Source organism: Lates calcarifer, linkage group LG2 (genome assembly GCF_001640805.2).
Source record: "Lates calcarifer isolate ASB-BC8 linkage group LG2, TLL_Latcal_v3, whole genome shotgun sequence".
Taxonomy (NCBI): Eukaryota; Metazoa; Chordata; class Actinopteri; family Centropomidae; genus Lates; species Lates calcarifer.
The window spans coordinates 2388138-2400330 of NC_066834.1; the positions used below are offsets into that span (position 1 = coordinate 2388138).

General features: G+C 41.0%; 1 protein-coding gene across 1 annotated transcript in view; it reads right to left on the reverse strand.

Annotated features, from left to right (window-relative positions):
- sox6 (SRY-box transcription factor 6) overlaps positions 1-12193 on the reverse strand; it is a 133827-nt gene that overhangs the window by 53281 nt on the left and 68353 nt on the right. The window contains 2 exon segments of the mRNA XM_018684989.2: positions 901-969; positions 2627-2799. Of these exon segments, the coding sequence (XP_018540505.1) occupies positions 901-969; positions 2627-2799 (242 nt within the window).

The following is a 12193-nucleotide window of genomic DNA, read 5'->3' on the forward strand; positions in this document are numbered from 1 at the left end:
GAAGAAGTAAAAAAAAAAAAAAGTGAAATGAAAGGAGTGGTTGGGGAGTTGTCTGTTAGAGGAACAAGTAGAGGAGGAGGAGGTTAATGGAGAGGGATGTGCCTGACACCAAGTACACCCGACAGGATAACGCTAGCTTCACACAGGCAGCCAGGCTCACAGCCTTGACCGCTGCCAGTTACTGAGCCTGGATTACTCTGTACTGTCTGACTATGTCCAGCAACATGCAGCCTGGGTGGTCTCTCTCTGCACCAGTTACTGTATCACATAAGGCACACACAATCAATGGCACGTGGGGCATAGGTTAGAAAACACATAAAATAGAGGGACTAAGGGACTAAGAAAGAAAGAAACAATGACCGTGACAATATAAGTTTCAGTAGCTCTTATGCTGTGTGGAAGCATGCCACGTTGCCCTTCTGGGACTGACTCGTTTCAGAGGCATTTACCAGCCTCTTTCATGTCCCCCACCTCCAGGCTCCTCTCCATCAGCAGGACTCATTAGCTGTTGTTACTTTCCCCCCTTTTTTTGTTCATTAAGATGTGCTAATTATTCTCCTCCATATTTTAAAGCTCTCATGATTACCAACAGGCAATTAACATTTGATGAGAGTGATGAATGTTAGTGTGACACAAAAAATTAAAGATAAAAAGACAAGCATTATATAAAAAAGGGGAAAAGATGAGAAGCAGGAGCTAGAAGAAGTTAACAATGATATTTACTTTAATGTCTAATTTTATTGATCTGTGCCATTAAATCCAGACATTTGGCTCATGGTGACAGCAGTGGTGCACTAATTACACTGAAGAGGGAGAAATGTTGTAATAATCAGAATGGAGAAAGTGAGAGGCTGTAAGCTGCTGAGTGTTGAGAGGGCCAACAGAGGCACGTTCACTGACCTGGATCTGCTGCTGGAGGAGGTTGATTTTGTGCTGCTGCTGCAGAAGCTGCTGCTGCTGTCTTGCAATCTGGTTGGGAAGAAAAATAAAGATGTTAAATGAAATAATTCCTGTTTAAATTGACGACGAAGAGGAGGAGGTGCTAAAATCATTCCATACTTTTGTTCTGTTTTTGCTAGACAATGTTATATAGAAACTGTGCTGCAACTGCAAGCTGTCAAAATAGATGACATACAGCATGTTAAAAGATGACTGTTAAATAAAAATATTCTATGGAAATAAGAAGCAGATTAGTAAAGCAGAATAATACAAATAAACTAAACTGATCTGACAAAAAAATCTACATATTTTCATGTCGTCAGAATCAGTGGTAAAAGAGAACAAATTATTTACAGGACAGATGAACATGGTTAAGATGGAGATAACTAGCGCAGGCGGTGTGCGGGTGACAGAGGTCCCTGCCGCCCCTGAGTGACGGGCAGCCACACCGCAATCCCTCTCATCCCAGCAGTCCCCCTCTTTCTACATGCCCACTTCATTGAGCATGACAACCTAGTTTTAAGTGTCATTTAATTTTCATTTTTAAATATAATTACAAAGTGTTCACTGTAAGATATCGGTCGTCTGCAAATGTGTCAAGATTAATTTGTGCTGGCTTCCTCACGAGTGTCAACAGTTAATTACTGTGTTGTATCTTGATGGCTTGATGACATTCTAGCTCTCAGCGGGCTCTCTCGCTCTCCCTCTCCGCCCCATCTCTCCCTCTCTCTCTGTTTTATTAATATTCTTCCACTTCAAAATAAGATCAAATAATAAAATATCTTAATCACTGTTCATTTATGCTGCGACATCTACAAAGCCCACAGAGTTGAGTGTAGTTTGCAAATGAACATCATTGATTGAAAAAAAAATCAATACTGTTAATGTATTATTAGTGTACTATGACCAAATGCATCACTCCAAGGTATATGGTCTATCTCTTCATTTACCACAGGAAGGTCTGAGAGTGTGCTGAGAAAACTCTGAGTGAACTCCTTGCTGATAATTGACTCATAGCCATTAGGGTGGCTGGTGATAATAAAAGTGTCGCCCGTGTGGATAGTTTGTGTCCTTATTTCTTCCTAGACATTAACACACTTCATGGCCTCTGCTAATTTGCTGATTTGTACAATATGGCTCATTGGCCTGATTTGTGCTGCAAATCTAATGCCAGGCTTGTTCTAATAGGAGTCAATTTATAAGATATAGAGGACTTCCATGTTTAATATAACGTTTAATTCACACATTCCGTCGCATTTGTTAGTACAAGTCATAATAACATTTTTCCTACCACACAGCATAAATGTGGGCGAGAGAGCATGACCAAAATATCTGAGGCAATATAGAATATCACATCTCTTAAATCTAATATTATTCCAAATTCCTACGGAGTAAGATTTTTTATTGGCATATTTCAGGCATGAAATTTAATATGAAATAGAGTCTTAAGTGACAATTTGTTACAAATGTATTTAATGGGGTTTATTATAGGGATGAAATGGGAAATAGAGTAAACAAGATTAAAGGAGGAGCGGATGTTTTCAACAGCAAGGATGGAAGAAAGAAAGTAAAGAAAGACGTGGGAAATCTGGAATATGTTAATGGGAAAAAAGGCTGTTCCTGGATGTACAGAAAGAGACAAAGAGAGACACTGTGAATGTAAGAAGAGAAAACAGTGAGCAGTTACCTGCTCCTGCTGCTGACGAGCTAACTCCATTTGCTGCCTCTGTTTCTCCATCTGTGAGGCGGCGAGCTTCTTCTGTTCGTCGTGGGCAGCCAGAAGCTGCTCTCGCAGGCTGATCAGCTGGGTGATCATTGTGGAGAGCTGGTGTTCCTTTTCTGCCAGGCTCTCTGGAGTACCTAGTGAGGGGGGAGAGAGAGAAAGAGGGAGAGAGCAATGTTAGGAGTAGAAGGGATAAACACAGGGTGGAGAGCTGGAGTCATAAACACAGATACAGGTATGTGTTATGCATACCTGAAAAAAAAGTACACGAAAAGTTTCACAGTGGGCCAGAACTACATAACCAGGGTGTAGGTGTTTGCAAGAGAGCCGTGCAGGAGGCCTTGGTCATTGACTGTGCTGCACACAACAGTCATCATGTATCGTGCTATTGTATTACACACAATGTATAGTACACATAAAACCACGCAGGCAGCAACCTACTGCAGCGAATTCACTAGAAGGTGTTAAGGTCACATACAGCCCGGAGTTGTCTGTTTTACTGTGGCTGGTGTTCACAGCTTTCAGAGGAAGAAGGGGCAGGAATTGTTCCCAGCACACAGACAAAGTGCTGCAGGGAGCTGTCAAACTGAGGTGGCAGCTTGCGTCAGACTACCAGGGGTGAATATAAAGAAAGTGTTGAGTGTCACTGTTTGCACTGGCCTCCAAACGACACATTTTTATGTTATGACCATTCCAGTAAATGTTAGAGGAGGAATTTCTTGCAGATTCCTACTAAAAGAAATGTACATCCTCATTAAAAACTGCAATAAAAAACCCCATGTTCACACATTAAAAAGACACTCTGAATGCATGAGCACTCTGAATGCATGTATCATAATAATCAACACACTATTTATTTTACTATCTATGTAGTTACTGCGAGCATACTTCAACGAAGAACAGACCAATGGGCTTACTTCTCAGTTACATGTCTACACTGTGTGTAGCAGCCGCACTGCTCTCTCCCTTCGCCTAATCAATGCTAAGTGATCCTACCATTGACTTACACAGCCAACATAATTGCCAGTGAGAGGCTAGACAGTAACTCACTCTCCTCTCACTGCACTCCTGTGTGACAAGCTGATCTGGGGTAACATACAAGAAAAGAGATGGGAAAACTGACAGAGGACGGAGAGGGAGAGAGAGAGACAGTGAGGAGAGAGATAAAAGCATAGAGATCCAGATAACAGTACAGTGAATCCTGGCCTGGGGCCAGCAGGAGCTGAATTCTTTCCTGGGTGTCTTCCTCTCGTCTCTGGCCACATCTGTCTTGAGTTTCTCCGAGAGCTCCCAGGGGCCCTCTCCACTCGAACTATTTTAATTTGACTAAACACCTGATTTATTTTATCTCTCCGATGAGGAAAGCCGTTTGTCTTAATAGGGCCTGTCAACCTCCAGAACCCATTCAGGGCAATTTACTGGCAGGCTTGTCTGAACCTCGGTTCGCCTCACTCTGCCTCCGCTGCCTGCTGCAATGGAAGAGAGCTGCAATTCTCCATTTATCCTCCTAACGAAAAAAAGCACCTAAAAGCAGCTATTCATTGGGCCTGCATGCAGTTTCCAAGGCCTGAATTGACTTCTTATTCACCCGACTACACTTGTTGTGAATGGCTTATCTGTAAAATTGATACAATCAGCACCAATTTTATTAACCTTTGGCTGTGTCCATGAAGGAGCTGCCTTTTACAGGTCACCAGCAAGATACATCAGTTGTTGTCACAATAAATCACAGCTATCAATACTGTAGAGGGAGGGAGGGAGGGAGGGAGGACTACAGAAACAGAGAGAAAGGGAGAAAAGGTAAAAAGAAAGAGTATCACCATCCAGGTGAAGATGGAGGCCATCAAGCCTCGAGGCCAGCACAGATGACCTTGAGCTGAGAACCAAACAGCTGGACTCAATGACGCCCTCTCAGCCTGTCCAATTACACATTTCTGATGATCACTCACCAGTTAAGGAGTGTCAACACTGCAAAAATAAAGACGAAACTGTAAAGATTAGCTGGAATGTACAGCGTATATATTTTGTGTTTGTGTGCATGAATGTGCAGGGGGACTGGGTCCACAGAAGGATCTGATGGGGTAGTCTGAGAGTGGAGGGCTCAGCTCTGCCTGGACACCAAAAGAATACTAACAGAGGGCCCATTGTTTTGATGTTGAGCTGAATTGTGGGAAGCCAGAGCTGCCCGCTGTACCGCAATCTGGGCCTTCCCTCTTTGCTGCTTTTAATTGTAATTATTTCACATTTAGTTTTGTCTTTTGGCCTGTTTTTTTCTAAATCAATGCTGAAATATCAGCGAGAGATGTTCAGATTAGCAGCAAATACCAAAGACAAACACTTAACACAACTTTTGGCATCTAAATATCTAAATATGGAAACATGCTGGAAGAATTTCACCTTGGAGACCATACACAGCTTAGTAGAAAATCAGACTCATATGTTTTTTGTTGGCTGGTTAGTGTAAAAATCTCTTTCTTCCTGCTTTAAATTATGGATCAGCTTTAAAATCCAGATAAAACTTTTATTGCGTGGTGCAGAAGAGGAGAGTCGTGGTCTCTGTCTAACCAGCCTGCTGACAAAAGAGGCCGTTTCCTGCATATTGCATGGCTTTTAACAGCGGTGGGGCTGGGGTCCGCCCGTTAACATGTCTCCTCACATTGCGCTTCCGATGGTAGACAGACAGCCCAGAGATGCCTTGGCGCTACATAAACTGGCCCAGACCTAACATGTTGTGACATCCTCCTGTTAGACGACTGAGGCCCAGTAGGACAATACCAGCCTGACAGAGGAAGAGGATCCCAGGAGGGAGCGGTCAAGCTGTGCTGGCACTTTCCTTGTTTTTTTTTTTTTTCTTTCCAGGCCACTGTGTTAACTTCAGAGATGATAGATTGACAAATAGGAGGAGGAGACAGTTAAGCTGTGTTGTTCAGTTTCAGCCCATTCAGCATTCACCTTTTGAGATTCCTGCCTCTTTTAAACGTCACAAAGTAGGGCAGAAAACATCAACGGGTGACTAAATAAATGATAAGAGGAAAACAAGCAGAGCCATGGTTGCTTGGGGAGGGATGGGGGTATTTGAGCCTTGGGGTCTTTGGATAAAAGGCACTTTGTAGGGGTGCGATTTGTTCTGTCCAATACCCACATCTCCCTCTCTCTTGGCTCCCTCCTCTCTGCTCTAATCAAGCAGTCTCTAATTTGGGTTCCAAGTCCAGTACCGGGGAAAAAGAAGGAGGCTTGTTACTTTGAAGAGTCCCGAGTGAATAACACAGATAAAAGATTCAGGCACAAAAAAAGAAGAAAAGCGAGGGAGGGTGAGGGTGAAAAGGGGGAAAATCACAAGGCACCCTATTCTCTCCCCTTCCTTTGGTTAGGACAGCTGAGCCATTATGACCAGATCTGAATTGAGTTTTTTAGCGCCAGAAGACTGGAATTTCTTTGTCTGTCTATCAGTCAGCCATTGTGGATGCTTCCATATGCTGCAAACCCATCCTAAGTAAATTAGGACTTGTCTAAATGCTACGATTGTACCAAGCTGTATCCACACACAGACCGCACATAGCTTGAATGCCTTGCGTGCTGAGGCTCTCTCCCTGTGCTTTCTCCTAAAGTGTGTGTGAATGCAGACATGAGTGTGTACAGATGTGTGTTGCGTGCTGCTCCAATCGATAAAAGGTACATGCCTCTCAGTAAATGCACACGTGTGTGAACTCTGCGGTCATCTGACCCTTTGTCCATTCTCTCTGTGGAAAACACAAAGAGCCAATTGAGTAGCAGCTAATGGCATCTATTGGTACCTTCTTTAGTGTTCAAAATAGAAACATTTCTCTGCTCAGAGGACCTTTCTTCAAAACCATAAAACTGCTTCAACAAAAGCATGAAACGCAAGCCGGCCTTTGTACCAGATTCGCTTTTGTGATACTGAATAATGATTCAAACATTTTATCCTTTGGTCAGAAAAAGTATGACATCTTGAGGATCTACACTGGCGGAAAACCAAGCTAGAATAACAAGAACTAGTTTTATGGTATCCCTTTGCTTTTAACTGCTATATACACTTGTTCAGCAATGCTACAAAGCCATATGTGTTTCCAGTAATATGGTGTTAACATGTCTCCATGTCCTGCAACCAAGACAATATGAGCAACAGCTGTTTTACCTGGCTTGCTGCCTCTGCCATGATATAAAAGCTGTTAATCTTGCCAATAAAACCCCATTAACAAGCATGAGCAATGACTCACAAGCACATGTCATCCACTGGCAGCAATGACTCTCAGTCCCTAAGCTTTCCTATGTGGTACTGCTGGTTCACACTGCACATCATCTCGCTGAAAAAGTCAGACCTTCTCAAAATTTTTAAAGCCACTCATGTATGTATGTGCTTGAGACTTTAAACTGCAGTTTACTTTTGGGATATGCTAATGGCAGTCTGGTATTACAAGCTTCTAATGGTATATCTATATGTCTGTCTGTATATTTGAGTATCATGATTATAATAATTTAATGGCTCAGGAAATGATTTTCTTACTAAATACTCTGATTGACATGTGGAGAGGTTGTTAATAAAAGCATACTTCATCTACTGTGGTTCTGCTGTTCATGCTGAACACCAATGGAGACTAATATTTTGATGATAGAGGAAGCTTCACTCTTCAGTATAATTATGCTAATGTAAAAGCTCCAGCACTTCACTGTCTGTCCATGACACAGGACAAGGTACTTCATCAAAGCCAAGATAGAGGCTTGACCTGAGCAGATTACTCCACAGGAAATGCCAGTGACCCTGAAATTCACACTGAAGACAAAAAATAACTCAACATAGAAACTTTTACTTCTGTTCTTTCAATAACATTATTCTTTGGCTCTGTAATACAAACCAGAGATCCTGACACACCATGGAGAATGTTGTGTGTGTGCATGGCAGCAAAGATCATTACATGAAAACAAAGATTGTCTCCAATCCTTCTATTCATCTCTCACGGCCTTTATGATGATGAGTCTGACCCCTCTGCCCTCAGATTATAAAAAGCATACACAGTTTTCAAGGTCTCTATCACACAAAAGGTGTGAAGCCTGTGAGACCATGATCAAGGCAACAGCTTACTGTCTGCAGAGCCTTGGAAGTGAATTATGAGTTAGATGTTATCTCATTCTTTTCACAGAACATTTATTCATTGGTCTTATATATATATAGCTGACAGTTAAAGCAGAACATACCTGTTTCCTTAGACTGTGCAAAAGAGATCTCTCAAAAGACTCAGAGACTGTTGTCTTTAATGGATAAATCTATCAACAATTCCTGTGTTTTGTCTGAGTTTGATCCTGATCACAGGTGATAGACTGAACAGGAAGCAAAGACAGTTGAGATCAGGTATTCACAAAGTAGCATACAAGAACACCTGCTTACTTTTCAGGGCTGTTAAGATGGTTGTAGTCATTAAATGAACTCACAGATCATCAGTGTTTGTTTTAGACTTTCAGTAGGAGCGTGAATTCATGATACCAGCACAGCATCTCGAGCTTCAAATGAAGACGTGAGATGCACAGCAACTGGGCTTGTGAGGAAGCAAGAGAGCTGCCATCCTGAATAACCTTAACAAAAAAAAAAAAAAAAAAGAAAATCACACTGACATCTACAGAACTAGCCAGAGTTGTAACACAAATTCTTCACTGTTGTACCAGAAATGGCTCCTTTATGCTTCACTTTCTGTCTTAAATTGTTTCTGACGCTAAGCTGTAGATGGAGCTGTATGAATATAACATACTATACAGCAATAGGAGGAAGTTAGCGACAAATTTTTTTAAAGATCTGTCAGCTGTTATGAACTGGAGTTTATAACAGCAGTTTCCCATTTGCTGTCAAATTGTTGAAGGTACCAGATTTAAAATGAGCTCAAATAATATCAGCTGTGCAACAACCGTCACACAAAACTGCAGGTTGTGTGTAATGTCAGGACAACCAGATGCATGCAAAGTTGTCACGAAAATTACTGAAAAAAACACACATTGAATAATTATAGTCATTTATACTTCATAAAAAAATGAGAAAGTTATTGATTAAAAAAAACCTTTGTTTTTGTTTGTGTTATGTGTTAATATTCGAATAAAGCATTTTTATTCATTTACATCCTTAGTACTAATGTAGTTCAGCCCTTCAGCAGCTCTTCATGGCTGTGTGTGTGTGTGTGTGTGTGTGTGTGTGTGTTTAAATGAGATAGGTGTGTTTTTGTCAGCACCATAAATGTTTTACATTCTTTTCTCTTGTTCACATGAAATGTATTATAAAACTTTTAAAGTCATTAGCTATACAAACCATGACAAACCACTGGAATATAATTCACAACAGAAACAGAGATTTCCATTCCTATAACACACACTCACACAGCACTTCCTTTTTTACCTCCATTGCCACAAGCTAAATTCCTCAATTCATTAGAGGAGAAAAACACACAGTCCAACACTCTCATACATTCATCTGGCAAATGTGGCCTGAGGAATAATGATTTACTGTGGCTCATATTTCACCTGAGTGCACAGGGCAAACAGTTGACTGAAGTGTTGTGGAGAAAATGCTAACTGAGGCATTTTTGACTTGAGCAACTGGACAGATACCATTTTGTGCTGTTTGTGTGAATGTTTTTGTGTGTTTGGGTAAATATAATATGCATGATATTCATATACAGAATCTGCTACACACAATTCTTTTTCTGCTTGTTTCTAAAGCTACATAGGTCAGTGTCACTGGGAAATGTGTGCACAGATATTGTGCGTTGTATCTCCGAGTGGCATGAAAACCTCAGTTTATGGGAGCCATTAAGAATAAAGTTAGATTTTAAAGTGAATAATCATGTTTTGAAGCTAACCCCTATGGCTGAACAATATGGGCTCTGTGTTCATACAGTGGACTCCTTTCTGTCTGTGCAGGAGTAAAGCCAGCACAGGTAGGGCCAGCATCAAATCAGTCTCAGCTGCCGCCCTGCCTTGCCCTGTGTTCTCCTCCTAAAGAGCTTCCACTTATCTGCCTGCCACAGGACTGTCTGTGTGCACCCAACCACTGTCATGTAGACACCATTCTCAAATTGATTGTGACAGTGCAAGAGTCCTGATTTTTCTGCTTCAGAATTCAAGCGGCCATTTCGACGCCACTGTAATGTTGAGCTTTTTTTTCTTATTTTTATTTATTTATTTCTTTTTTTTTTTTTTTTTTAGCAAATTCCAAGAGAATGAATACAGCTTGTGTTCATATTTAGTAACTACATATTTTCCTTCAGTTTGAGTAAATGCTTGAGCATTTTTTTTCCCCCAACGGGGGGCCGGGAGACTGGCACTCAGCAGGGAAACTTAAACAGCTCTGTTGAGTATGAGGCTCAAAGACCCTGCACAGAGCAAGCATGCAACAGAGAGCAACCTTATCTACCATAGGACACAGCTTACCATATATACATTTGACACAATGTATATGTGTATATACACATACATCTGCTCATATATACACTGTGTAATAATGTCTGGGATTATACCTAAGTCGTGATGAATGGGGGCTTTGCATTTTTTTAACAGAAAAATTTCCTTGAGATATATAATTATAAACCTCAAGTCAAGTATCCACATCTAAAATCGTTTTCTCTCTCTCTTACTCTTTTCCCTCTGTCTCTCTCTCCCTCTTGCACTCCTCCTTCCACCTTGCCTCCTATTATCTGCTACTTTCTGTGGTTTGGAGCTCTTCCAACTGGCCTCCCTTTCTTGCTCTGTGGTTTTGTTCAGGAGATTTCATCTCTCTCCTCGTCGTTCCTGCAGATTGACAGCTAAGCTCAGGTATGAAAACAAACAGTTAGCTCTGGAATTGACTGGTGAAAAGAAATCTGCCACTAATGCTCCTTCACAAACTCTCCTTTCTGCCTTCCCCTGCTGATGCTAAGCCCCAACAGCGTACAAGAAAAGGCAGATAGAGATTTGAAATCATTAACTCTTAATAACACCATTCTACATGTCTGGCTTAAGCACGCTGCCTCTACTGGATTATTACTCGTCTCTACCGACTCTAAGACCTACAAAGATGTCTTTACCGCGGAAACAAGACATTATGTAGCCAAACACCCACATGACAATGAGCTATAATTATAGATGTGTCATCTATAAGAGGTAAATGGTTGGTTGGCTTTGTAGACCTTGAAGAGCGAATCTCTGATGTTGTTGATACTATTGTTTTGTTTTGTTTGTTTACTGTACGTGCGTGTTCACCTCAACAGGATAAAGTATTTGGGGGCATGTTTCAACACGACACCAGTAAAAGAATGTCTCTCTTTTCATGGGTAAAGCCTCGGGTCAAATTCTGTCACACCTATTGTTTTTCATTTTTATTTGATTTCTAAGAGCGAGTCAAAATTATTTCCTCACCAGTCAGATTCCAGCACTTGGCTCTGCAATAACACAATTGCTTGTCTTTCAAGGTTTTGATGGAACAATGTCAAAAGGTGGCCTACAAGGCGCTCAGTATAATTAGTTAAGGAATCGGTGAGCGATCGGCACAGAACATACAAGGCCACTCTGCCAGTAGGTATTGTAGTCTTTCTTCTCTACTTTCTTTTATTCATTTAAAACCCACAGGCAAGTTTGCCTTTTGTACTGATTTTAACCTAACAATTAATGGAACCTCTGATTCATCATAACACTTTAGATCTTAATCATAAGGTGTTTTCTGCTTGGTACCTTTGTTTGTATTTTAATTAGGTGGACCTTGTGCGTCTCCAACCCTGGGCTTCTTTTTAATTGCCCGTATTTACATCAGGCAGACATCAAACGCAGAGAGAGAGACATTTGTAAGGGGGAGCACAAAGCAGCCCTTTGAAATGTCTACAGTCATATGAAATGGCATGCTAATTAAAAATCTAAGGCTGCCACTGTGATAGGAGAAGCGTTTATATTGGTAACTGTGGTGTATAGACTCCCCCCATAACTCATCAACAGACAGAGGCCATAGTGTTTATTATCAGACTCCCTACCTGTTTACAAACCACCAAGTAACCTTCCTCGTTCCCATTCATCAAACAGAAGAAATGCCCTGCCTGTAATTTAACAGACCAGCTTTCAAAAGGCTAAATCATTTTAAACATTTTACCCAGTGCACTTTGATCTACAGTGGCATACAGTGCACTAGGGCAGGTACAATGAATCTAGTTTACCAAGCAATGATTTATCCCTTAGTTCATTAAGGTTATTGCCAATGAATATACTTATTAGAACATTCAACAGCCTTTTCCCCCTTTCCTCTGCAAGTGGAGAAAGTGTAATTCAATAATTAAAACCAAACACTGTATATTTATGCATGTCACACATGTTTTATAAAAAGAAACAATTAAGCAAATGATTGAAATGAAAAAGAAATTCAGTGTTCTATTGAGAGTACACTGAACTGATATTGTCTTGATGGATTTCAAGAAATAAAAACAAGACACAAGAAGCTGTCTGATGAGGAGAGAGAGTGCAGGATCCAGTGACAGCCTGGTGTTATCAGCCAGCTGGTATTGTGCTCTC